Source organism: Equus przewalskii, chromosome 15 (assembly GCF_037783145.1).
Source record: "Equus przewalskii isolate Varuska chromosome 15, EquPr2, whole genome shotgun sequence".
Lineage (NCBI taxonomy): Eukaryota > Metazoa > Chordata > Mammalia > Perissodactyla > Equidae > Equus > Equus przewalskii.
The window spans coordinates 37,331,223-37,354,272 of NC_091845.1; the positions used below are offsets into that span (position 1 = coordinate 37,331,223).

General features: G+C 40.9%; 2 protein-coding genes across 2 annotated transcripts; both read right to left on the reverse strand.

Moving 5' to 3' along the window:
- Positions 1-422: 422 nt before the first annotated feature.
- Positions 423-976, reverse strand: LOC139076073 (IQ domain-containing protein F2-like). The gene is made up of 2 exons (XM_070576390.1): positions 890-976; positions 423-803 (listed from the first exon to the last, which is right to left on the reverse strand). Exons 1-2 carry the CDS (start codon positions 974-976, stop codon positions 423-425), a joined length of 468 nt encoding a protein of 155 aa, XP_070432491.1.
- Positions 977-13,203: 12,227 nt separating this feature from the next.
- LOC103566920 (IQ domain-containing protein F5-like) lies at positions 13,204-15,457 on the reverse strand. Its single transcript, XM_070575171.1, has 3 exons — positions 15,303-15,457; positions 14,989-15,117; positions 13,204-13,670 (listed from the first exon to the last, which is right to left on the reverse strand). The coding sequence occupies exons 1-3, from the start codon at positions 15,318-15,320 to the stop codon at positions 13,218-13,220; spliced, it is 600 nt and encodes a 199-aa protein (XP_070431272.1). The 5' UTR covers positions 15,321-15,457; the 3' UTR covers positions 13,204-13,217.
- Between the last annotated feature and the right edge of the window lie 7,593 nt (positions 15,458-23,050).

The following is a 23,050-nucleotide window of genomic DNA, read 5'->3' on the forward strand; positions in this document are numbered from 1 at the left end:
TGAGGTATCCCAGACCCAGCCAATCTCTGACTCCAGGCTGACAGAGAAGAGCCTCAGAGTCCATTTTCACGTGCAGATGTGCCTAGAGTCATCAGGAAGATGCAGCCCAGCTGTCTCTCAGATCCTCGGATGAGAAGAAAGGAATGGGGCTGGGGCGGGAACCGGGACTTCTAGCTTTGTCCTGTACCAAGAGAGACTAGGACCTCAATTTCTGTTTTGACAACAAAGTAGCAGATGGTCATTGTCAGTCCAGAACACGGTCCATAGGCATGAGGGAAACCTCACTGAAGTTCTTTCCCAGGGAGAAGAGGAGGCAGCATGGCCTAAGTCTCAAAATTTCCATTAGCTGGGGGAGACCATGAGACAGACCAGGTTAGACCTTTACTGGGTACAAGAGACACAGTGCCCCTTCTTGCCATCTCTTAGGGGTTGATGATCTCAATGTGGAACTGCAGGTGATCAGCTGTGACTATGCAGTGGCCCCGGAGGAGAGCACAGGTCTGGCAGTTTTGGCATTTCCAGTGGCACTGGATGATGCAGATGGCATTGAGCACCTGGCAGTATCGCCAGTGGATGCGCCACATACGGACCAAAGACTGGAGCTTGACCACTGCCCTCTCTCTGTCTGCGTAGGTAATCAGGGCAGCCCTCCGCTTCCTCTGCAGCAGCCTCACCACTGTGTGCCTCCACCAGCGTTGAATGATCCAGGACCTGAGGGCGGCATGCAGCAAGGTCCGGCGTGCCAGAGTGCCACGCCACCAGGCCTGGATCTTCGTGGCTGCTGCTCTTTTTTTTGAATCTTTCTAGGCAGAGATAAGAGAGACCACTCAGAGAACTTCCTGCCACTAACTTCCAGGGTCTTCCTGGAAGAGGTCTGGATTCACTTAACAATCAGCTCTTCTTTAGAGAGTTCAGGGGAGTTAGCAGGATGCTGACTAAGAGCCAGGACACCTGACTGCGAGCCCTCCTCTGCCATTATGGACACATCACCTTGCCCTCAGAGTCACAGCATCATCCTCTTGACTACCTCATGGGTGCGCGGATCAAGGGAAAACCATTAGTAACTAGAAGGGGGTATTAGGGATGAGAGGGACTTTGTTAGTGACATTCTACCTCTTCAGTGCTTATTGGGTCTGGGAAGTTTGGCCTCATAAGGCTTTTGCTTGGCATTCTCTGCTAATCCTAGTCCCAAACCACCATTGGCTGATTTTTCTCTGCCACAACTATGTAGTATTTCAATACTGTGGTGGGTTTTCAGCACCCTCATCACATATTCTATTCCTAGCCTTCCTATATTTTGAATATTTGACTGTAATTCAGAGTCCTCACATACTCACCTTCCAGTCCCATGCATTTTTTGATGGCTTTCATTCTCTCCACTTAGTCTTTAGGTCACTGTTAGACCTAGGCCGAGAGAGCCCATGCTGAGAAGTAAGTGGAGGGAAAATGAGCCAATAATGAGCTGACTCTTGATTATTTTATATTCTGGATCCATAAGAGGCACAATTCCACACCTCATGACACAGACATAAATTTTCTGGACATCACTTAACTACACGGAGGTTTTACTTAGTTGGCTTTTCTGCCGCTTCTTTATCTTCCATTCAGTTGTTTCTTTAACATCTTTAACTATAATTACAATGAAGTGGCCATCTTTTTGTCAACAGAATGAAATTGAAAATGAATGGATGAGTTAGACTGCTGTTTCTCTCTATGGCTCTGCAGAAATATACCCACTGCCTCAGCATCTGCTCTTTTCCCAAGGCCTGTGAAGTCCAGAGTGATTCCCACCCACCCCTAGCCTGCCCAGTAGATCTGGCTATATCTCTTACACAAAATCGAACCCCCATGGCGTGTCACTAGATGGTTCACCAGCCCTGATTTCTCTGTTTCCCGGTGTCTGGCATGAGTAATATGAGGAGGAGAGCTGTGAGTTCACAATTCCATTATGACATAGGCATTAAGATCTCTGCCGCACAGTTGAGTCTTCCTCAGAAACAAGCTCCATGGGGCCTTGTTCTGCCTGCCTACGTCCCTCCTGTCAGAGACCTCTCAGAGCTCAGAGTGGAGAGACAGGGCACTTGAGTCCATTCCATGCCAGGGCTCTCCTCCAGTGAGGCCTGTCCACTCCCCTTCTCATGATGAGTCACACAGGAGAGCAGGAGATACCATGGCAGCATATCTCCACACAGCTCTCTGGTGTCTTCTCAGACTTAGCGTTTCCTGTCTCCCCTTGACTCACGTTTCAGTCCCTCAGCACACTGTAGGAAATCAGAAAAAGAAAGACCAGATGAATCTTGAAAGCAGTAGAATAAAGATAAACACTTTAATGGAAACAAAAATGGGTGGTGGAAAATAAACTTAAAGGGTGGTATTTTGAAAAACCATTATTACAGATGAACACCCCATGAATTTGAGTGATCAGGAAACAGAACAAAAATGGAATGAGAAAGGGGAAATAATCACAGGGAGATTTAAATAAATATAAGAGAATAGCATGTTAGCAAATTTGAAAACTAAGAGGAAATGATCTCCTAATAATATGTAAATTACTAGAATTAACTGAAGGAAATATGTAAAACTGATAAATTGAGACAGCTATTAAAGATCCACCATAAATAAGACACCAAGACCTGGTAGATTCATACTCAAATATTTAAAAATTACAAATTCAGATATTCACAATGTGACAAGCTCTTCAAAGCTGTTATTAAAGACAGAAATTTCTATCAAGCATTTCATGGTGTCCGTGTGAGTTTCCTGAAAAGTCCTGCTGAGATTTTGACTGAAAGTGCTGTAATCTTGGGGAGAAAAGCTTTTGTGATACTGAGTCCATTCTAAGAACATGGACTATCCCTCCATTTGCTTAGGAATTCTTTTATGTCTTTCTATAAAGTTTTTAAAATTTTGTTTGTAAAGCCCTCTTTTTTTGAGATTAATTCACATTCTATAAAACTCACCATTTAAAGCTGTGCAATTCCGTAGGTTTTTTTAGAGTATTCACAAAGTTGTGCAACTCTCACCACTACCTGATTCTAGAACATTTTCATCACCCCCAAAATAAACCCCATACCCATTAGCAGTCAACCTCCATTCTCCTCCCCTTCCCTAATCTCTGGCCACCACTGATTGGCTTTAAATCTTATAGATTTGCCTATTTTGGATATTTCATATGATTGAAATAACACAAAAAGTAACTTTTCGTGTCTGGCTTCTTTTGCTCAGCAGAGTGTTTTCAAGATACCTTCACGCCTGTAGCATGTGTCAATGCTTCATACTTTTCTATGACTGAATAATATTCCACTGCATGTATGTACTACACCTTTTAATCGACTCATTAGTTAATAGACATTTGAGTTAGTTCCACTTTTGACTCATGAATAATACTACTATGAATATTATGTACAAGTTTTTGTATGGCATATGTTTTCAATTCTCTTGGGTATATACCTGGGAGTGGAATTGCTAGGTCATATGGTAAATCTAATTTTAACTTTTTGAGGAACTGCCAAACAGCCTTCCATGGCAGCTGGGCCGTTTTTCCACATACTTACCAACGCTTGTTATTTTCCTTTTTTGAAAAAATTATAGCCATCAAAGTGGATGGGAAGTGGTATCTCATCGTCGTTCCCATTTGCATTACCGTAATGACTAATGATGTTGAGCAACTTTTTGTGGGCTTATTGGCCATGTGTATATCTTCTTTGGAGAAATGTTTATTCAAATTCTTTACCCATTTATTAACTAGGTTGTTTTTCTGACTGTTGAGTTGTGAGAGTTCTTTTTATATTTTGGATACTGTACTATCATCAGGTATATGACTTGCAAATATTTTCTTTCATTCTATGAGTTGTTCTTTTACTTTTTAAAAATTGAGATATAATTCACTTAACTTACAATTCACCTATTTAAAGTGTAAAATTCAATGAATTTTAGTATATTCACAGATATGTGTAACCATCACCACTTTTAGAACAATTTTAGAACATTTTTATCACCTCAGAAAGAAATCATGTACCCTTTAGCTTTCACCACCTACCTGCCTCTATCCCTCAGCCCGAAGCACTAATCTTCTTCTGCCTCTGCAGACTTGCCTATTTGGACTTTTCACATAAATGCAGTCTTTTATGACTGGCTTGCTTCACTTGGCATAAGGCTTTCAAGGATCAACCATGTTGTAATTTTAATCAGTACTTCATACCTTTTATGGCCAAATAATATAAATGTATGGACATATCACATTCTGTTTATTCATCCAACCAGTGATGGACATTTGGGTTGTTTCCACTTTTTCACTATTATGAATAATGCTGCCATAAATGTTGGTGTACAAGTTTTTGGGTGGACATATGTTTTCATTTTCCTTGGGTACATATCTAGGAGTGGAATTGCTTTGCCATATGGCAACTTTCTATTTCACCATTTGAGGAACAGATGCACTGTTTTCCAAAGTGAGTACACCATGTTACATTTCTACCTGCTGTGTATGTAGGTTCTGATTTCTCCTCATCTTTGCCAACATCTGTTATTATCCAACTTTTTAAAATTGCAGTTACCTTACTGAGTGTGGAGAAATATCTCACTGTGGTTTTTATTTTCATTTCTCTGATGAATAATGATGTTGAGCATATTTTCTTCTGACTATTGGTCATTTGTACATTTTTGGAAAATGTCTCCAGATCCTTTTCCTACTTGTAATTGGGTCATTTGTACTTTTATTACTGAGTTGTTAACAGTCCTTTATAACCTAGAGTTCTTGTATTCTAGATGCAAGTGCCTTATCAGATATAAGATTTGCAAATATTTTCACCTATTCTGTGGGTTGTCTTTTCACTTCCTTGAAGTGTTCTTTAAAGAACATAAATTTTTAATTTTGATGAATTCTGATTTATCTGTTTTTCCCTTTTGGTTGCTTGCGTTTTAAGTGTCATAGGTAAGAAACTGTTACCTAATTTAAGGACATGAAGATTTACACTTCTAAGAGTTGAATAGTCTTAGCTCTTACATTTAGGTCTTTGATGTATTTGAAGTTTTTTATATGTTGTGAGTTAGGGTTCAAATTAATTGTTTGCATGTAGATATCCAGTTGTTCCAGCACTATTTGTTGAAAAGTTTATCTTCTCCCCATTGAATGAGTTTGGCACCCTTGTCAAAAATCAATTGACTATAGACACATGGATTTATTTCTGCACTCTCAACTCTGTTTCATTGATCTATATTTCTGTCTTTATGCCACTACCACGTTGTTTTGATTACTGTAGCTTTGAAGTAAGTTTTGAAATTGGGAAGTGTGATATATATGTGTAATCTCACATTTTATTTATACCTTCATCTGATGGTGGACACTTAAGTTGTTTTCATATCTTGGCTATTGTGAATAATGCTACAATGAACATGGGGATGCAGATATTTCAAGATATTGATTTTATTTCCTTTGGATATATACCCAGAAGTGAGATTGCTGGATCACTGAATCACATGGTAGTTCTATTCTGAATATGTTGAGGAACCTTCATACTGTTTTCCGTAGAGTCTGTGCCAATTTACATTGAAATTAGCAGTACACAAGTCTTCCCTTTTCTCCACAACCTTGCCAACATTTATCTCTTGTCTTTTTGATCATAGCCATTCTAACATGTATGAAATGATAACTCATTGCGGCTTTATTTGCATTTCCCTGAGGATTAGTGATGTTGAGTACATTTTCATCTACCTACTGGCCATTTGTATGTCTTCTTTGGAAAAATGTCTGTCACTGACCATTCTTAAATTGGATTATTTTTGTATGTGTGTGTTTCTCTTTTTTTTGCTGTTGAGTTGTATGATTTCCTTATGTATTTTCTATATTAATCCATTATCAGATGTATGGTTTACAATTATTTTCTCCAATTCTATAGGTTGCCTTTGAATTTTGTTGAGCTTTTTCCTTTTCTGTGCAGAGGATCCGTACCTTGTTATAGTCCCACTTGTTTATTTTTTGCTTTTGTCACCAAGTTTTGGTTCATATCCAAAAAATCATTGCCAAGACCACTGTCGAGCAAATATGTTTTCTCCTAGGAGTTTTACAGTTTCAGGTATTACATCATTTAAGTATATAATCCATTTTAAGTTGACTTCTGTGTATTGTGTAAGATAAAGATTCAGTTTCATTCTTTTGAATGTGGATATCCACTTTTCCCAACACCACTTACTGAAGAGATTATCCTTCTCCATTGTGTATTCTTGATTCCCTTGTCATAGATTAGTTGACCATATATGTGAAGGTTTATTTTTGGGTTTTCTGTTCTGTTCCATAGTCTATGTGTCTATTTTTATGCCAGTGTTATACTATTTTGATTATTATAGCTTTGTAATATAATGTGAAACAGAAAGTGTGATGCCTCCAGCTTTCTCTACTTGGTCAAGATTGCTTTAGCTATTTGGGAACTTTTGTGGTTTGAGATGAATTTTTGGATTGTTTTTTCTATTTCTGTGAAAAATGCCATTAAAATTATGACAGAGATTGCGTTGTGTCTGTAGATGACTTTGGTTAGTACGAACATTTTAATAATATTAACTCTTCTGATCTAAAAACACAAAATATCTTTCCATTTATTTGTCTTCTCCAATTTCTTTCATCCAAGCCTTGTAGTTTTCAGTATATAGATCTTTTACCTCCTTGGTTAAATTTATTCCTAAGTGTTTTATTGCTTTTGATGCTATTGTAAATGGGATTGTTTTCTTAATTTCCTTTTCAGGTAGGTTGTAGTTAGCGTATAGAAATGCAACTGACTTTTGTATGTTGATTTTGTATCCTGCAACTTTACTGAATTTGTTTATTAGTTCTAATAGTTTATTGGTGGAGTCTTGAGGGTTTTCTATATATAAGATCAAGTCATGCATACAGAGAGAATTTTATTTCTTCCTTTCTGATTTGGATGCCTTTGATTTTTGCGTGTGCAAGTATAAGTGTCTCATGCTCTGGCTGTGTTGAATAGCTCCAGTACTCATTGCTCCAGTAGTATGTTGAATAGAAGTAGTAAGAGTAGGCACCCGAGACTTATTCCTGATTTTTGAGGAAAAGCTTCAACTTTCCACCACTGAGTAGGATGTCAGCTGTGAGCTTGTCATACCTGACCTTTGTTATCTTGAGATACGTTTTTTCCATACCCTATTTCTTGGGAGTTTTTATCATGAAAGGATGTTGAGTATTGTCAAATGCTTTTTGTGCATTTATTAAGATGATCATATGATTTTAATACATTTTGTCAGTGTGATGTATTACATTGATTGATTTGAGTATGCTGAACCATCCTTGCATTCCAGGCATAAATCCCACTTGGTCATGGTGTGTGATCCTTTTAATGTGCTGTAGAATTTGTTTGCTAGTATTCTGTTGAGGGTTTTTGCATCAATGTTCATAAGGGATATTGATCTGTAGATTTTTTGTAGTGTCCTTATCTGGCTTTAGATCAATGTAATGCTGGCCTTATAGAATGAGTTAGGAAGAGTTCCATCTTCCTTAAGTTTTTTGAGAAGTTTGAAAAGGATTTGTATTAACTTTCTTTGAACATTTGGTAGAATTCACCGGGAGAGCCATGTGGTCATGGCTTTTCTTTTGAGGGAAATTTGATTACTGATTCAGTCTCATCTCTAGTTATAGATTTATTCAGATTTCTATTTTTTCATGATTTAGTCTTGATGGCTTTTGTGGTTCTAGCACTTTATACATTTCATCTAGGTTATCCAGCTTGTTGATGTACAATTGTTCATTGTACTTCTTAGCTCTCTGAATGTCTCTAAAATAGCTATTTTGAATTCTTTATTGGGTAAATCTCAGATCTCCCTTTATTTGGGGTCAGTTAATGGAAAATTTTTGTGTTTCTTTAGTGGTGTCATATTTCTTTAATTTTTCATGTTCCTTGAAGTCTTGCATTTGTATTTTCACATTTGAAGAAGGAGTCACCTCCTCCAGTCTTTATTCTCTGGTTTTGGGGTAGAAACTTCTTTTATCCCTGCTAGGCATTCTGAGGCTTTCAAACCTTTTCTATGGTTACACCTGCCCCAAAATTCTGGCTTCCTCTTGTGGAAGAATTCTTAAGCTTGTATGCCTTCTCTTGATTCTGCAAAACCAGGCCAGGTGATGGCAGCTTCCCTTTCCTTTTCCCTGGGGTGAAGCTGAATGCTCAAATTTGTGATTTCTCTCCGGCCTGAATATTCAGGCTGGCTTTATCCATGTGGTCCAGTAGCTTTCTTCAAAAGCTCACTCTCACTGCTATCAGGAGCACACATAAGGAACCGACCATGGGGTTAGGGTGTGCATGGGTATGCAGAATGCTGAGGGTGCCTGTTGGCCAGTTCAGGGGACCCACACCTGAGGTGGCCCCAGTGACTTGTGTGCAGGCCTCCCATTGGAGTTCACGATGTGGTTAGTAGGATCCATGTCCCTTTGATATGCTCCATTCCAAGCCCTGGCTGCTATCTTCCCAGCTGCTCATGGCTCCCCAGTCATGCAGTTCATGTCTCAGTACACTGGATGGGGTGAGTATGAAATGGGCCTCTCTGGCAGCATCCTGCACAGCTGGGAAAGCCAGATGCTCATTCATATGCTCTCACTTTCTCCTACAGGAGAAATCATGGGTTGAGAAAGCCTCTGTTAGCACTGAGCTGTGCTGCCTTGGGGTGGGAGTGATGCAGGGAAAGCTAAACCATTCCTCTTATCCCCTTCAATGCACCAAGTCTGATTATTTTTGCTCCAGTGGTGTGCGGGAACTTCTCTGCTGACTTCTGGGCTTCCACCTCTCTTGTCCAGAGATGATTGTCAAAATCAGTGTTCTTTGGGGGAAAGATGATAGAAAATTCCTATTCTTCCATTTTGATGACATCTCTCTCAGATAGGTTTTTCTTTCAGTACTTTGAATGAGTCATGCCACTGCCATCTGGCCTTCATAGTGTCTCATAAGAAATGAGCTCATAATCTTTTTGTGAATCTCTTTTATGTAATGAGTTGCTTCTCTCTTGCTGCTTTTAAGAAACTCTCTTTGTCTTTAGCCTGTTTTATTACATGTCTATGTTTGAATATCTTTGAGTTTATTCTACTTGGAGTTTGTTGAACTTCTTGTGTAGATCTTTTTCAGAGAATTTGAGGAGTTTTATGTCTTTATTTCTTCAAATATTTTTGTCTCTTTTTTTCATTGCTGTATTTCATTGTACTTATTGTATTTTTCAACTCCAGAACCTATATTTGTTCCTTTTTAGTAATTTCTACCTCTTTATTGATACTCTCTGTTTGGTGAGAATTTGGTTCTCATAGTTTAATTTTTCCTTAGATGTGGTTTCCTTTGCTTTGAACATGATTAAAATATCTGACTTAAAGTTTTTGTTTAGGAAGTCCACCATCTGGGCGTCTGAAAGAATGATTTCTATTGTTTGCTTTTTCATTCCTAAATATGGACTGTACTTTCTTATTTCTTTGCACATCATGTGATTTTTTGTTGTTGAAAACTGGGCATTTAAAATGACACAACGTGGGGGACAGTGTCAAGATGGTGGTGCAGGCAGACTCTGAACTCATCTCCTCCCTTGGACACAACAAATTTACAACTACTCTTGGAACAACTAGAAAACTGGATAAAAAGAGAGAGAGAGAACACTGAAAACTGGATAAAAAGAATCCCCACAACAAGGGACAGTGCTGACTGAGGTGGAAGAGGCAGAAATTCCATTCTGGAGAGAAAAAAAACCCACTTTGGTGAGCCATGACAATTCACAACTGGCCAGGAGCAATCCTAAGGTACAAAGCTTTGCCTGAAGGAGTGGGGAATCTGAATGGGGAAGGCTTAACTGTTATAAGCAGCTTTTGGACTCACAATATCTGGCTTTGCCAGCTACTAACAACGATGGGGAATACCCCCAGGAAATCACATTAAATTCAATCTTTTTTAAGTGCTCATTAATTTATTGAAGTCTCCTACTCTTTTGCTATCTATCTTAGCAAACTGACTTAGTGAAAACAGGGGTTTGTTGGCTCTCAAAACTATGAATTCCCATAGTATATCTGGTGGTAGCTTAAGGCATGGCTGGATCCAGAGGCCCAAAGGAATTCTTAAAACTTAGTCTCTCTCTTTCCATCTTTTGGCTCTACTTTATTGTTTTGGCTCTATTCTCAGCAATGTATTTCCATTTGGTGTTTCCCAGAAAATCTGGTTTCATAATCCTTATAGTTAGCCTTCCCAGTAGTTTCCACACAGCACCGGAACTGGGTCTCATTCACCTAGCTTGTGTCATGTGCTCACCCCTGAACCAATTACTTTGTCCATATGTATAAAGATTCTGATATTCCTCTAAGTACTTGTACATCCTAGGTTGAGCCTGGGTTAAGCAAGTGTCTTCATTACTCAAGAGCAACGACGTTGGTGCCTTCCATGGGGCTTCTCCATCTCATCATCATAGAGCTATTAGGGATAAGGGGTAATCAGGGCTTAGAAGAGCAGAGCTATGTCTGAGGATTGGCAGGCTAAATATTAATGATCTCTACCAGCAATTTACAGATCCAGAAAACCCAGTGAGTCAGAGAAATAGATACAGGGAGACATGACATTGTAAGTTGTGTAGATAGAGGGAAGCAGAGTCTGAGGGAGAAAGACACTGAGGAGCATAAAGAGATAATTATAGATATAGTGAAAGGCAAAATTATGAGAAATTAGAGAAAGAGAGTCAGAGATAAAGACCAAAAAAGAGAGGGAGCAGTCTGCACAGGTGAAATGGAGAGACAAAAATGGATCCTCCTTTTACTGCCCAGGATACACACATACACACAAACATACAGACATGCGCACTGGCACACATGCACAGAGGCATTGTCAGGGAAAAATAATGATTCAAAGAGGCCGAGAACAACATGTCTATTGGATATAAGTGATCTGGGTCGGTTGTCTGGGAGATTCATTCAGGGATAGTGGGACAGTCATTCTAGGGAGTAAGATTTGAAGCATAGTGAAGCCACAAATCCAAGGGTGGGATGGAATCGTGTATTTATTCATTACATAAATATCCATTGAAACAACAAGAAGACAACCACAACTCAAAAAATGTTGAATAGACTTTTGTCCAAAGCAGATGTACAAATGACTAACAAGTACATAAAAGATACCCAACATCATCTGTCTTGAGGGAAATGCAGATCAAACCACAGTGAGATACCACTTAACATCCACAAGGAAGGCTAGAATTTTTAAAAAATGAAACATAACAAGTGTTGGCAAGGATGTAGAAAACTTGGAACCCTTGTACATTGCTGATGGGAATGTAAAATGGTGTAACAGCTGAATATTCAAAACAGCATTATTCACAATAGCCAAAAAGGTACCAACAATCCAAATGTCTATCAACATATGAATTGATAAACAAAAAGTGGCATTTCCGTACAAGGATATATTATTCAGGTATAAAAAGCAACGAAGTACTGATGCATGCTGCGATGTGAATGACCCTTGAAACCATCATGAGAAGTGAAAGAAACCAGACACAAAATACTGTATGATTCCATTGATAAGAAAAGTCCACACTAGGCAAATTCATGGAGACAGAATGCAGATTGGTGGTAGCCAATGGCTGGAGGAGTGGTTACTGAGAGTGATTGGGTAATGGGAATGGAGTTGTCTTTTAGGATGATAAAAATGTTTTAGAACTTGATATAAATGATAGTGGTTGCTTAACACCGTGAATGTACTAAATGCTACTGAATTGATACCCTTATGTTAATGCTTACCAGTATGTGGTAAATCTAAACACGGTTATGTGAATTTCACTTACCATATATATGTCTCGTGTTCTTTTATGTGATGGTCAGTCAGGTGTGGCCACAAGAGAATAGGAGAGACACAAGAAAACAAAGTTTATTACACTCATAGGTCCTAGAGAGGAGGTCACCGCGTGTCACGCAGGGTCACAGGGGAAGCATCAGGTTTTGGTCAGTTGGCAGAAGACAGGAGTGAGAAAAGAGCTTTTGCCATGGCCGTTACTGGAGTGGGAAAGGCAAGGCAGGGCAGGGTGAACAGTTTAGGATTGGCTAGTTTGAGTAATTTCGGTGAGCTCTAAGCTAGAGGGGTGGTCCCCAGATGCCAGGCACCTGGTCCTGGAACGATTAGGGCAGCCGAGTATTGCCTCCTGAGGTGTACAGGCCCGAGAGAGGGGGTGTGGCTCCAGATCGGTTAGTCTTCAAATCCACGGCATGCACCAGGCTGCGTCCTTTGATTCAGGACTAAGACTAAGAATTGGCTTAGTCTTTATGGGAAAGGACAGCCTCTCCCAAGCCAGAAAGGGATTTTGTTTTTAAGATGTCAAAACATCATAATACACAGAAAATAAAAACTGTACACAATAACGTGTTGAAAAAGAGAAAGAGAGAATCTACTGTTCTGGGTCCTGGGAACACAGCACTGAACCCAGAGTCCCTGCTCTCCTGGAGCTCACCCTCCAGTAAGGGGAGCAGAAAATAGAAATTGAGGGCAGATAACCGGGCAGGGATGAAGACTTTGAAAACAGCAGAGTCAGGAGCCAGAGCATGCAGTAGTGGGGAGGGAAAGCTATTTCAATGAGACGGTCAAAGAAGGCCTCCCTGAGAAGGGAGCCTGGAGCAGAGACAAACCTGAATGGAGTGAGAGCTCCATCTGGAAGAAGACAATCCAAGGCGAGGAGGCAGCAGGTGCAAAGTGCTGAGATGGGAGCGTGCTGGGGATGTCTGATAACAGCAGAGCAGTCAGGAGGACTGGGAGGATGCGATGCCCAGGGCCAGACCACCCAGACTTATGTAGACCTGGGGAGGGCTTTTCAAATTGTTCTAATTAAATGGGAAGTCACTGAAGCATTAAGAGCATCTATGACACAGGCCTCCATGTTGCCCAACTACAGGGGGCACCATTTACATTGACCATGCTTGAAGGCTTCTCCCTGAAGTTGGCTGACTTGGCGGCCTTGCAACCCCAAGAGCTGAGAGAGTTGGCATCCCCAACTCTCTTACCCAGGGCAGACATGGCTAATCAATCACAGGCCCTGCTCATTCAACACGGGGATCTCAGAATGCTTCTCCACACCGGACCCCAGACTACCCCTGCTGCTTCCTCAGACCTGACCTGTGAGATGCTCAGTATCTGTCATTTTCCCCGACCCTTCGCTGAGACAAGGACCTCATGGAACTTGTCTGAGATCATGCTGACACAGGGCTGGAGCAGACCTGATCAGTTCTTTATTGGGAAGGGGATGCAGTCTGTAATGCGACAAATCTGTGACCCTAGAAGGATCTCAAGCTCGAGTTCCAGCTGGCTTGCAGTGAGTTCATAGCTACCATGGAAAAAGCCACGAGTATGGCAACTATGGCAACGCCAGTAAATCTGGATGATGCGGGCAGCGTGAAGCAAACGGCAGTAACGAAGGTGGATGCGCCACATGCGGACCCAGGACTGCAACTTGACTGCTGCCTGTGCTTGCAGCGCATGGCACAGTAGGGCCGCCCGCCGCCTCTTTTCCAGCAATTTCGCTATCGTCTGCCTCCACCACCGCTGAATGATCGAAGCTCTGAGCACCGCGTGCAGCAGGGTCCGGCGCACCAGGGTGCCCCGCCACCAGGCCTGGATCTTTATGGCTATTGGCTCATTGTCAGGAGGCTTCTTTATCTCTGGGGGGCGGGGTTTCTAGGAAAAAGAAGGGACGCTCAGGAAACGTTCCCCACCCACCTCAGCCCCAGGGTGTGTCAAGTAGGCATCCTGATCCATTATCAACAATGGCCCCTTCTTCAGCCATCAGGAGCACAGGGTAGGGCACCGGCTGGAGTCAGAAGAACAGGTAAGAATACTGAATCTCCCACTCTCTCCCTTTTTTGAAGAAGAAGAAGATTAGCCCTGAGCTAACTGCTGCCAATCCTCCTCTTTTTGCTGAGGAAGACTGGCCCTGAGCTAACATTCGTGCTCATCTTCCTCTATTTTATATGTGGGACGCCTGCCACAGCATGGCTTGCCAAGCGGTGCCATGTCCGCACCCGGGATCCGGGTCGGTGAACCCCAGGCCGCCAAAGTGGAAGGTTGTGGACTTAACCGCTGTGCTACCAGGCTGACCCCCACTCTCTCCTTAATGGACATGTATCATGTTGCTCTCTCAGTCTCAGGGGCCTCATCTGCCACATGGGGCACAACTGACCTAGCTTTCACCTGGTTACAAGGGCCTGGTTGACCAGGCTTGGTCAAGAACACCATGGTCTATGGATCCAAGGGTTATCATGTTCCACTGGGCCTGACCACCTACCTGGGATGCATATCCTTTCCTTTCAGACCCCACCCGCAGGCTGGAGAAGTGACATCCCTTGCTTGCCTTTCACGCCTGGCTCCAGCTCCAATCCACAACCCGCTGTCTCCCTCTGTCGTCACAGTATTAGAAGTTTTTCTGCTCCACACAGTTTGGAGTCTTTCTCATTTATTTTATTTTATTTCCTTTGGTTCTCACACCTTAAACTTCAGTTAGTACACGAAAATGCACACGTTGTGCACACACACTCCCACATAATTCTAGACTTGGGTTTCTCTGTACTTGGTGATGCACTCCCCAAACACAGCCCCCACGCCTAATTCTGCATAGTCTGACTCCCACTTGTCAGGTTTCTCCTCCCTACAACCAAGTGTTCATGTCTCAGTCATCCACCTTTCTCAGACCAAGAAGAAAGGTGAAAAGGAGAGTCAGGGATGAGTCAATCCCTATTCATTCTGGCTCTGGCTAGGGCAGCCGTTCATTCTGGTTGGGCTGGGACATTCTTGGTTTATGATTATTGTTCCTGAGTAATAATTCATAGCACTATCTTTCACTCACAAACATATTCTGTTTTAGATGACAAATTTCATGATCATCCCATGGTATGAGCCACAAAGAAGAAAATCCATCACTCCGGGGTGACTTTCGTCAGAGATGTTGCAGGTTGGGGTCACCCTCAGCTTTGACCTCCTGTGGCCTCCATCGACCTACCTTTGGTGGAGGGGGTGGAGATGGTGGAGGTTCTTTTTTCTTTTCCTTTCTCTTCTGTTTCTCTCTCTCTTTCAGCAATGTGGTTTCATCAACGTCTTTTACTACAATTTCACAAAACTGTCCATTCTTCTGTAATTAGAGTTTAGAGGGGAAATGTATGGGTAGGTTGTTCTCTGTACTACTCTATGCCAGGTCCACCACATGCTCAACCTCCTGGCTTGCCCAGAGACCCTAGATATAGGACTTGCTTCCTGAGTTAATATGGAAATCCACCTTCCCCTGCCTGCACTTTAGGTAGACTGGCTCTCTCTTACACAGCATTGAATGCCCATGACTTGGAAATAGATGGTTCAAATCCCCTCAGGTCTGCAATCCCCTAAATTTCCCATAGTTAGGAGCACGATGGTTCCATTGCTGTCAGGTCTATACTCCTTCAGCCACTGCTCTGACAGGAAGAGGGGAGAGAGCTGTGATGTCATAAGGGCACTTATGACTCAGGCATCAGGATGGTTCCCAACAGTTGAGCCCTTTTTGGTGAAAATGTGGAACTCCTGTCCATTCTTTCCTGCCATAAATGCCCCAAATTTGGTTAACAAAGCAGGATACTGGAAATATTGGCTCACTGGGAGAAAAGTGTATAGATTTAGTCATTTCAGGATGGTTGATAAAAACAAATTTGAGACAATTTAAACCATCAATAGAGAATTCAATTACATGGATTTCAGTTCAATCAAACAATGGAACCAAATAATGATTAGAAAGAATTAAAAAAATTATTGAATAAGTGTTTCACAAACAGAGATTTATGAATGGCTAATAATCACAAAAAAGATGCCCAACATCATTAGTCATGGGGGAAATGAAAATTAGAACCACAATGAGATACCCCAAGACTCCCTAGAGAATTGCTAAAATAAAAAATACTGCCAACACCAGATATTGGCAAAGATCTACAGCAGGTGGATCTCTTATACACTGCTCATGGGAAGGTATGAAACAGGAGAAGCACTTTGGAAAATGGTTTAGCAGTTTCTAATAAAGTTAAGCGTATATCCACACTATAACTCAGCAGTTCTACTCCTAGGCATTTACACACAAAAAAATGAAAACACGTCTACAAAACATGTGCATGAATGCTCATAGCACCTTTATTCACATAGGTCAAAATTGGAAACAACTCAAATGTTCATCAACAGGTGACTAGACAAAGAAATTGTGATATGTTCATATGATGAAATAATATGCAGTAATAATATTGATGCACTCAATAATATAGATGAATCTCAAAAATATTAGGCTAAATGAAAGAAGACAGACATACAAGAGTAATTAGAGAACGATTTCATTTATGCAAAATTCTAAAACAGGCAAAACTAAACGGTAGATAAAATAATTCTGAACAGAGTTATATCTAGTGTAGGGGTATAAGAGGTACTGCCTGCAAACAGCACAAAGAAACAAAAAGAAATGTGCTATATCTTGTTTTGGGTGGTGGTTACTGGGAGATATGGAATTGTGAAAACTCATCTAACTCATCTATCAAGAAGTACTTAATAAAACCACAAAGAATGAGTTTGTTCTCTACGTACTGACATGGAAGGTACAAGTAAAACAAATTTAATTGAAGAACATTATGGTCCCTATCTAGGTATATATTTATAGGTATGAGTCATACAGGCATTATTTTTAAAAGGAGGTGATTAGGGAGATAAACTATAAAAATTTAACAATAATCATCTTTGATGAGGATAGTGGAATTGGTGGGGTCAGCTCACTGTGGCTGAATCTGCTCTGTCTGGACCATACCCTGTGTCTGGTCCATCTGTCAGGTTCCCAGTCTTCAGCCTCCTGGGAGATCAGGACCCACGCAGGCCAGAAAACTCATGAAGCCCCCAGGACCAGCCAGGGTCCCCATCTCAGGCTCAAGTGGCCACAAGCACTCTCCTGTCTTCCTCTTTTCCTGAGAGCCTCAAGGGCACAGTCAGGAGATGGGTGAGGGTCAGCCTCTGCACAAGCAGGCCCCCATCGCTGCCTGCTCCTGGCGTCTGAAGACACCTCTGGAGCCACAAGGTCAATGCCGAGCAGAAGGGCTCCTGGCTAAAGCCTTGGGGTTATTGTGAGGACCTGGTTCCCCCTCAGATTCACAGCCCCAGGGGTCACGGAGGAGCACATTTAGAGTGTGGAGGGTGAGTGTTGGGGAGACCAGTTGGGGCTATGGGGGAGATGTAGAGAAGAAGAAGAGGTCATTTAAGGCTGGGAGGCATCAGTGTGAAGTTAATGCGATGAGGGCGGGGGAAGACAGGAGCAAGTTGGAAGATGGGGGAAGTGGTAAGTGCAATACATGGGACAGGAAGCATCTGTTTGAAGATGAAGGTGTTAGCCATCCCCAAATGCCAGGCTCGCATCTCTGGATTAGTTTAGATCACAGCCCAGAAATTTTTTACTATATGTTACTATATTACTTTTCAGTTCCTTCAATTAGAAATTTTAAAAATATTTTGATCAGCTTTTCCAGTTATACTCAGCAAAAGAATTAATCTTAATTGCTTAGCACACCATTATCAGAAGTGGGAGTCTCTATCCTGTTATATTTTTATCCATTGCTTTAAGTTCTCCTTTTGTTAATAAAATACAGGTGTGTCTGTTTTGATCCAGCAAGAATGTCTCTGTACTTTTAATAGATGGATACTGCAAGTTCACATTTATTGTGATTTCTAATATGACTGGACTTATTGCCATATTGTTTCATAGTTTCCATCTATCACCATTTTTTTTTTCATTTTTCCCTATTTTTGTTGGATTGATTGAGTTTTCTTTGGAATTTTATTCCTTTTACTATTTTAGAAGTTGAAACAAGAGACTGCTAGTTGCCTAGCTATTATTCATTTTCTTAACTAATAGAACCATGATAATTTGGAGTAGCAATATGTCCAGATTAGAGAGGGGGAACAAAAACGACGACCTTCATCGGGCTCCCTTGCAGCTAAGGATGGTCATGTGGCACTCACGGGCCAATGATATGTAAGCAGAAGTCACTGGGTGGGTCTTCTGGGAAAGCTTGTAAAGAGGCTGCCTCAAGCTAGGATGGCCTTCTTGTCCTTTGCCTTTACCCTTCTTCTTTCCTGAAATGTACACATGATGGTTGGCACTCTGGTAGCCATATATATATATATATATATATATATATATGTTTTACAGTTGTAGAGTTTTTTGCGGGGCTTTTTTTGCAGGAGAAGATTCACCCTAAGCTAACATCTGTTGTCAATCTTCCTCCTTTTTCCTTCCTTTCCCACCCCCCAAAGCCCTGGTGCATAGTTGTGTATAATTGTAAGTTCTTCTGCTTCTTCCAGGGTCTTCCAGGGTCTGTGAGGTTCTGCGAGGGTCTGAGATGTCTACCTCTGAAAGCCCCACCTATAGCCTCACCTCCGCTGAGGAGGGGAAGGTGGCTCTACTGATTTAGGCAATACTAGGCAATACTAGGCAAGCCACAGACCTCACTATTAAAGGGGAGCCTCTTTCCTGAATCACATCCTATGCCTCATTCACTTCCTCTGCCTGGGGCTCTCTGATGCCCAACACCCAGAGGTCCAGACCATCTCTGGCTTTTCAAGACCTCCTATTTCAAGTTCCATCTGGCTTTGCAGACCATACAGATATGATAGGAAGTATGGAGGGACCTGGTAGCATTGTCTGAGGTCCTGAATCTAGCTGCATCTAAAGAGACATTTACCCCTTTGAAAAATGGGCTTCCAAAAGATATCCACACCAGATCCCTGGAACCTGTGAATGTTACCTCATATGACAAAAGATATAATTAAGTGAAAGATGTTGTGACAAGGAGCTTATCCTGGGTTATCTGTGTAAGACCTAAATGCGACCCATGTGTGTCCTTGTAAGAGCGAGGCAGAGGGAGTTTTGAGAGAGACACAGAAGAGAAGGCAATGTGAAGATGGAGGCAGAGATTGGAGTGATTCAACCTCAATCCAAGGAATGCTGGCAGCCACCAGAAGCTGGAAGGGGCAAGGGAGGAAATCTCCTCTAGAACTTCTGGAGGGAGTGTGGCTCTCCTGACACCTTGTTTTCAGACTCCAGCCTACAGAACTATGAGAGAACAAATTTCTGTTGTTTTAACCTACCAAGTTTGTGGTAATTTGTTACAGCAGGTACATAAACTATTACATCTCTTAACTTTTAGGTAAACCAGTAAATTCTCTCTTTTTTAAAGCTCAGTCAGTTTTCTGTCATTTGGAACTCAAAGAGTCCTGATTTAGTAGTTAAAGAGAAGAGAGAGGAGCAGAAAAATGGAGTGTTCTATGGGCATCAATGGAGGAGAGAAGATGGGAACTTTAAGAGTAGAGAAGGGGCCGGCAGGTGGTGCAGCAGTTAAGTGTGCAGGTTCCACTTCTCAGCGGCCTGGGGTTTGCCGGTTCGCATCCAGGGTGTGGACATGGCACCGCTTGGCACACCATGCTGTGGTAGGCGTCCCACATATAAAGTAGAGGAAGATGGGCATGATGTTAGCTCAGGGCCAGTCTTCCTCAGCAAAAAGAGGAGGATTGGCAGCAGATGTTAGCTCAGGGCTAATCTTCCTCAAAATAAATAAATAAATAAATAAGAGTAGAGAAAAGGGGCCAATGAGCTGTGCTGGTGTGATGATGCAGACACTCTTGTGAGAAGGAACACAGGTGGAGGCAGCAGAGCAGTGGAAATTTTATCCAGGCCACTGTGGTGGCAATACTTTAACAATGTAATTTCGCTGTTTTCTTGCTTCCATTCCTTCTGCTAAGGAGTCAGCTATTAGTCTAATTGTTGCTTCTTTGACGTAATCTTGTTCTTTATATTTTTGAGAGTTTTCTCTTTGTTGTCTTTGGTTTTCACCAGTTTTACAATTATGTGCCTTTGTGTGGTTTTCTTTTTAATTTTTCCTTCTTTGGCTTCTTGCATCTGTGGTTTTATGTCTTTTCTCAGTTTTGGAAGGTGCCCAGCTATTGTCTCTTCAGATAAGGCCTTTGCCTCATTCCCTGTACTCCTCTGGGATTAGATTCTAATTATATATATTTGACCTTTTCACTATATCCCTAGTGTCTCCTATCCTTTCTTTTGTATTTCCATCCTTATGTTCCTCTGTGCTTTACTGTTTATCTTTCCTCCTGATTTATCTTTCAATTCATTAATTCTCTCTTCATCTTTATCTAATCTTCTGTTAATCTCACCCATTGGATTTCTAATTGGCTATTGTGTTTTCCTGTTCTAAAACTCCCCATTTGATACTTTTTAAATAGATTTGTTTTCTGCTGAATTCTCATTTTTTCAACACATCAAGCATAGTTATTTTAAAATTTGTATCTACAACTTTATTATCTGGATCCTCTGTGAGTCTATATCTGTTGTCAGTTATTTCTCTTGTTTTCAAGCATTTTTTTGGGGGGTCTTATATTTGGTTATTTTTTATTGAGTGATAGATGTTGTATAAGAAAATTTTTCAAAATGAGTTGAGATCTGAGATGGTGTTATTTTCCTTCAGAGATGATTTATATTTGCTTCTGGAATATGACTGGAGTATTAGCAATCCTGGATCACCTTAATCCAATTTCAGAGACTGAAATGATGTGAAACTGGCTTTCTATCATTGGAAATGCTGGTTTATTTTCAATTCACCTTTCTCCTAATATTGTAAACGCTCTTGGCTTCCAACACTAAACGTTTGGGGATTTGCTCTCATTCGTGGCAGGCCTGGTCCAACTCTTGTGCCTTCTCACAAAGAAGATGTCAAAAATTCTGTTCAAAAGTTCAGCTCCTTGGCTTTTCAGCTGCCTCTTCACCACCCTTCCCACCACCTCTACCCCTAATCAGGGAGGTGAGGAACAAGATACCAATGTTGAGTTGACCCTTTTTATTTTTTAATTCTGGGCCCAGGGCACTTCATGCTTGTGACATCAATAATCTGGGTTTCTTCTATTTTTATGGAACATCCACCTATCTTCTGCTTCCCTGAAAATGTTTCTTCAACTTTCTGCATTTTAATTGTTTTACTCGTTCCTTTTTTTATTGTGGTAAAATGCACATAACATAAAATTTAGTATCTTAATCATTTTTAAATGTATAGTTCAGTGGTATAAAACACATTCATAATGTGCAATTATCACCATCATCCATCTCCATGACTCTTTTCATCTCATAAAAATTAAACTCTATATCCATTAAATAATAATCAGCCATTCTCCCACCTCCAGCCCCAGGCAACCACAGTTCTACTTTCCGTCTTTGTGATTTCGACTACTCTTAAGTGCCTCACATAAGTGGAATCATCCAAAATTTGTCTTTTCGTGACTGGGTTTCTCTTAGCATAATGTCCTCAAGGTTCATCAATGCTGTGGCATAAGTCAGAATTAACTTCCTTTTTAAGGCTAAATAATATTCCATTGTATTTATATGTCACTTTTTCTTATCCATTCATCCACTGATGGACATGTGGATGTTTTGATATTTTAGCTATTGTGAATAATTCTGCTATGAGCATGGGTGTACAAATATCCTTCAAGATGTCGCTTTCAATTATTTGGGGTTTATACTGAGAAATAGATCATATGGTAATTCTCTTTAATTTTTTTCTGCTTTTTCTCCCCAAATCCCACCAGTACCTAGTTGCATTGTTTTTAGTCGTGGATCCTTCTAGTTGTGACATGTGGGACACTGCCTCAGCATGGCCTGATGAGCAGTGCCACGTCCATGCCCAGGACCTGAACCAGTGAAACCCTGGGCTGCCGAAGCAGAGCACGCAAACTTAACCACTCAGCCATGGGGCCGTCCCCTATCTTTAATTTTTTAAGGAAACAGCATACTGTTTTCCACATATATCCATTAAAAATTTCAAATATTCTATTACCATTTTTTGTCTGCTCGATCCATAAGCAGACACTTATGGATAGGTATAAGTGGAGAATTTTCTATTTCTCTCCATAATTCTATCAGTTTCTTAATTACGTATTTTGAAGTATGTTGTTGAAAACATAAAAATCCCCGGTTATTATAGCTTCTTGGAATAATGTTCCTTTTGTTGGTTTAAAATAAGAACTGACAACGTTTTTCTGTAAAGATCCAGGTAGTAAATATTTCAGGCTTTACCAGCCATTCAATCACTGTAGCAACTACTCCACCCAGCCATTATAGCTCAAAAGCAGCCATAAATAATATGTAAACAAATGAGAGTGATCGTGTCCTAATAAAACTTTTTTAAAAGAACAAGCAGTGGGTTGGATTGGCTGTTGGGCCGTAGTTTGCTGACCTCTAATATATAAACTACGTTTATTCCTTTTAATGTTTAAATTCCATTTCATGTTCTATTTTATTCTATTCTATGTTACAATAGTATTCTTTTGTTTAGAATTTGCCCGATAGAACTTTTGTAAATCTTTTTGTTTTCAAACTTTCTGTGTTACTTTGTTTTAGATGTACCTCTTAAAAACATTTGTAGATGCATTCAATATATTTAGCCCAATATATGAACCTATGTTTTAATTGTTGAGTTTAATGCATTACACTAATTGTGATTACTGACATACTTGCACTTACTTCTGTCCTCAATCTGAAAATTCAGATCTGTCTACCACTGGCAGGGTAGGTTAGCCATCAAACTCAAGACACAACAGACTTTAATCTATCACTAAGTTTACTTAACTCTGTAGAAAACACAGGTCAAGAAATCAGCATGTGTGGCAACTTTGGTCTCCTGAGGAGTCCAGCAGCTACCCATGCATGCAGATGCTTGTTCCTCCCCAGCTTACACTCACAAGGGGCCCCTTGACACAGAAAACCAGTGCTTAGTCTCCTCCTTGTCTTTTATATCATTCCAGTCATGTAGGCACAAGATCAGCCTACAGCTTGCAACTCTCCCAGTCCAGAGGTTTCATAGAAACGAAGACAGATAACCAGCCCCTGGTACATGGCTTTCTGTCAAGCACACACAAGACATGTGACAAGGGAAAACCAAGGCCAAGGCCTGACTGGTCCAACCAGTAAGAATACAGTAAGCTGCTTTAGATTCAGACAGTTTATTACTCAC

What these genes read in the sequence shown, in the direction of transcription:
- LOC139076073 (XM_070576390.1), bottom strand. Translation starts at nt 976, where the DNA reads ATGGCAGAGGAGGGCTCGCAGTCAGGTGTCCTGGCTCTTAGTCAGCAT. An exon ending in TCTCTAAAGAAGAGCTGATT is followed by an intron (nt 804 to 889) that starts GTTAAGTGAATC and finishes ATCTCTGCCTAG; the next exon opens with AAAGATTCAAAAAAAAGAGC.
- LOC103566920 (XM_070575171.1), bottom strand. An exon ending in CTCCACCCCCTCCACCAAAG is followed by an intron (nt 13,671 to 14,988) that starts GTAGGTCGATGG and finishes TCTTTTTCCTAG; the next exon opens with AAACCCCGCCCCCCAGAGAT.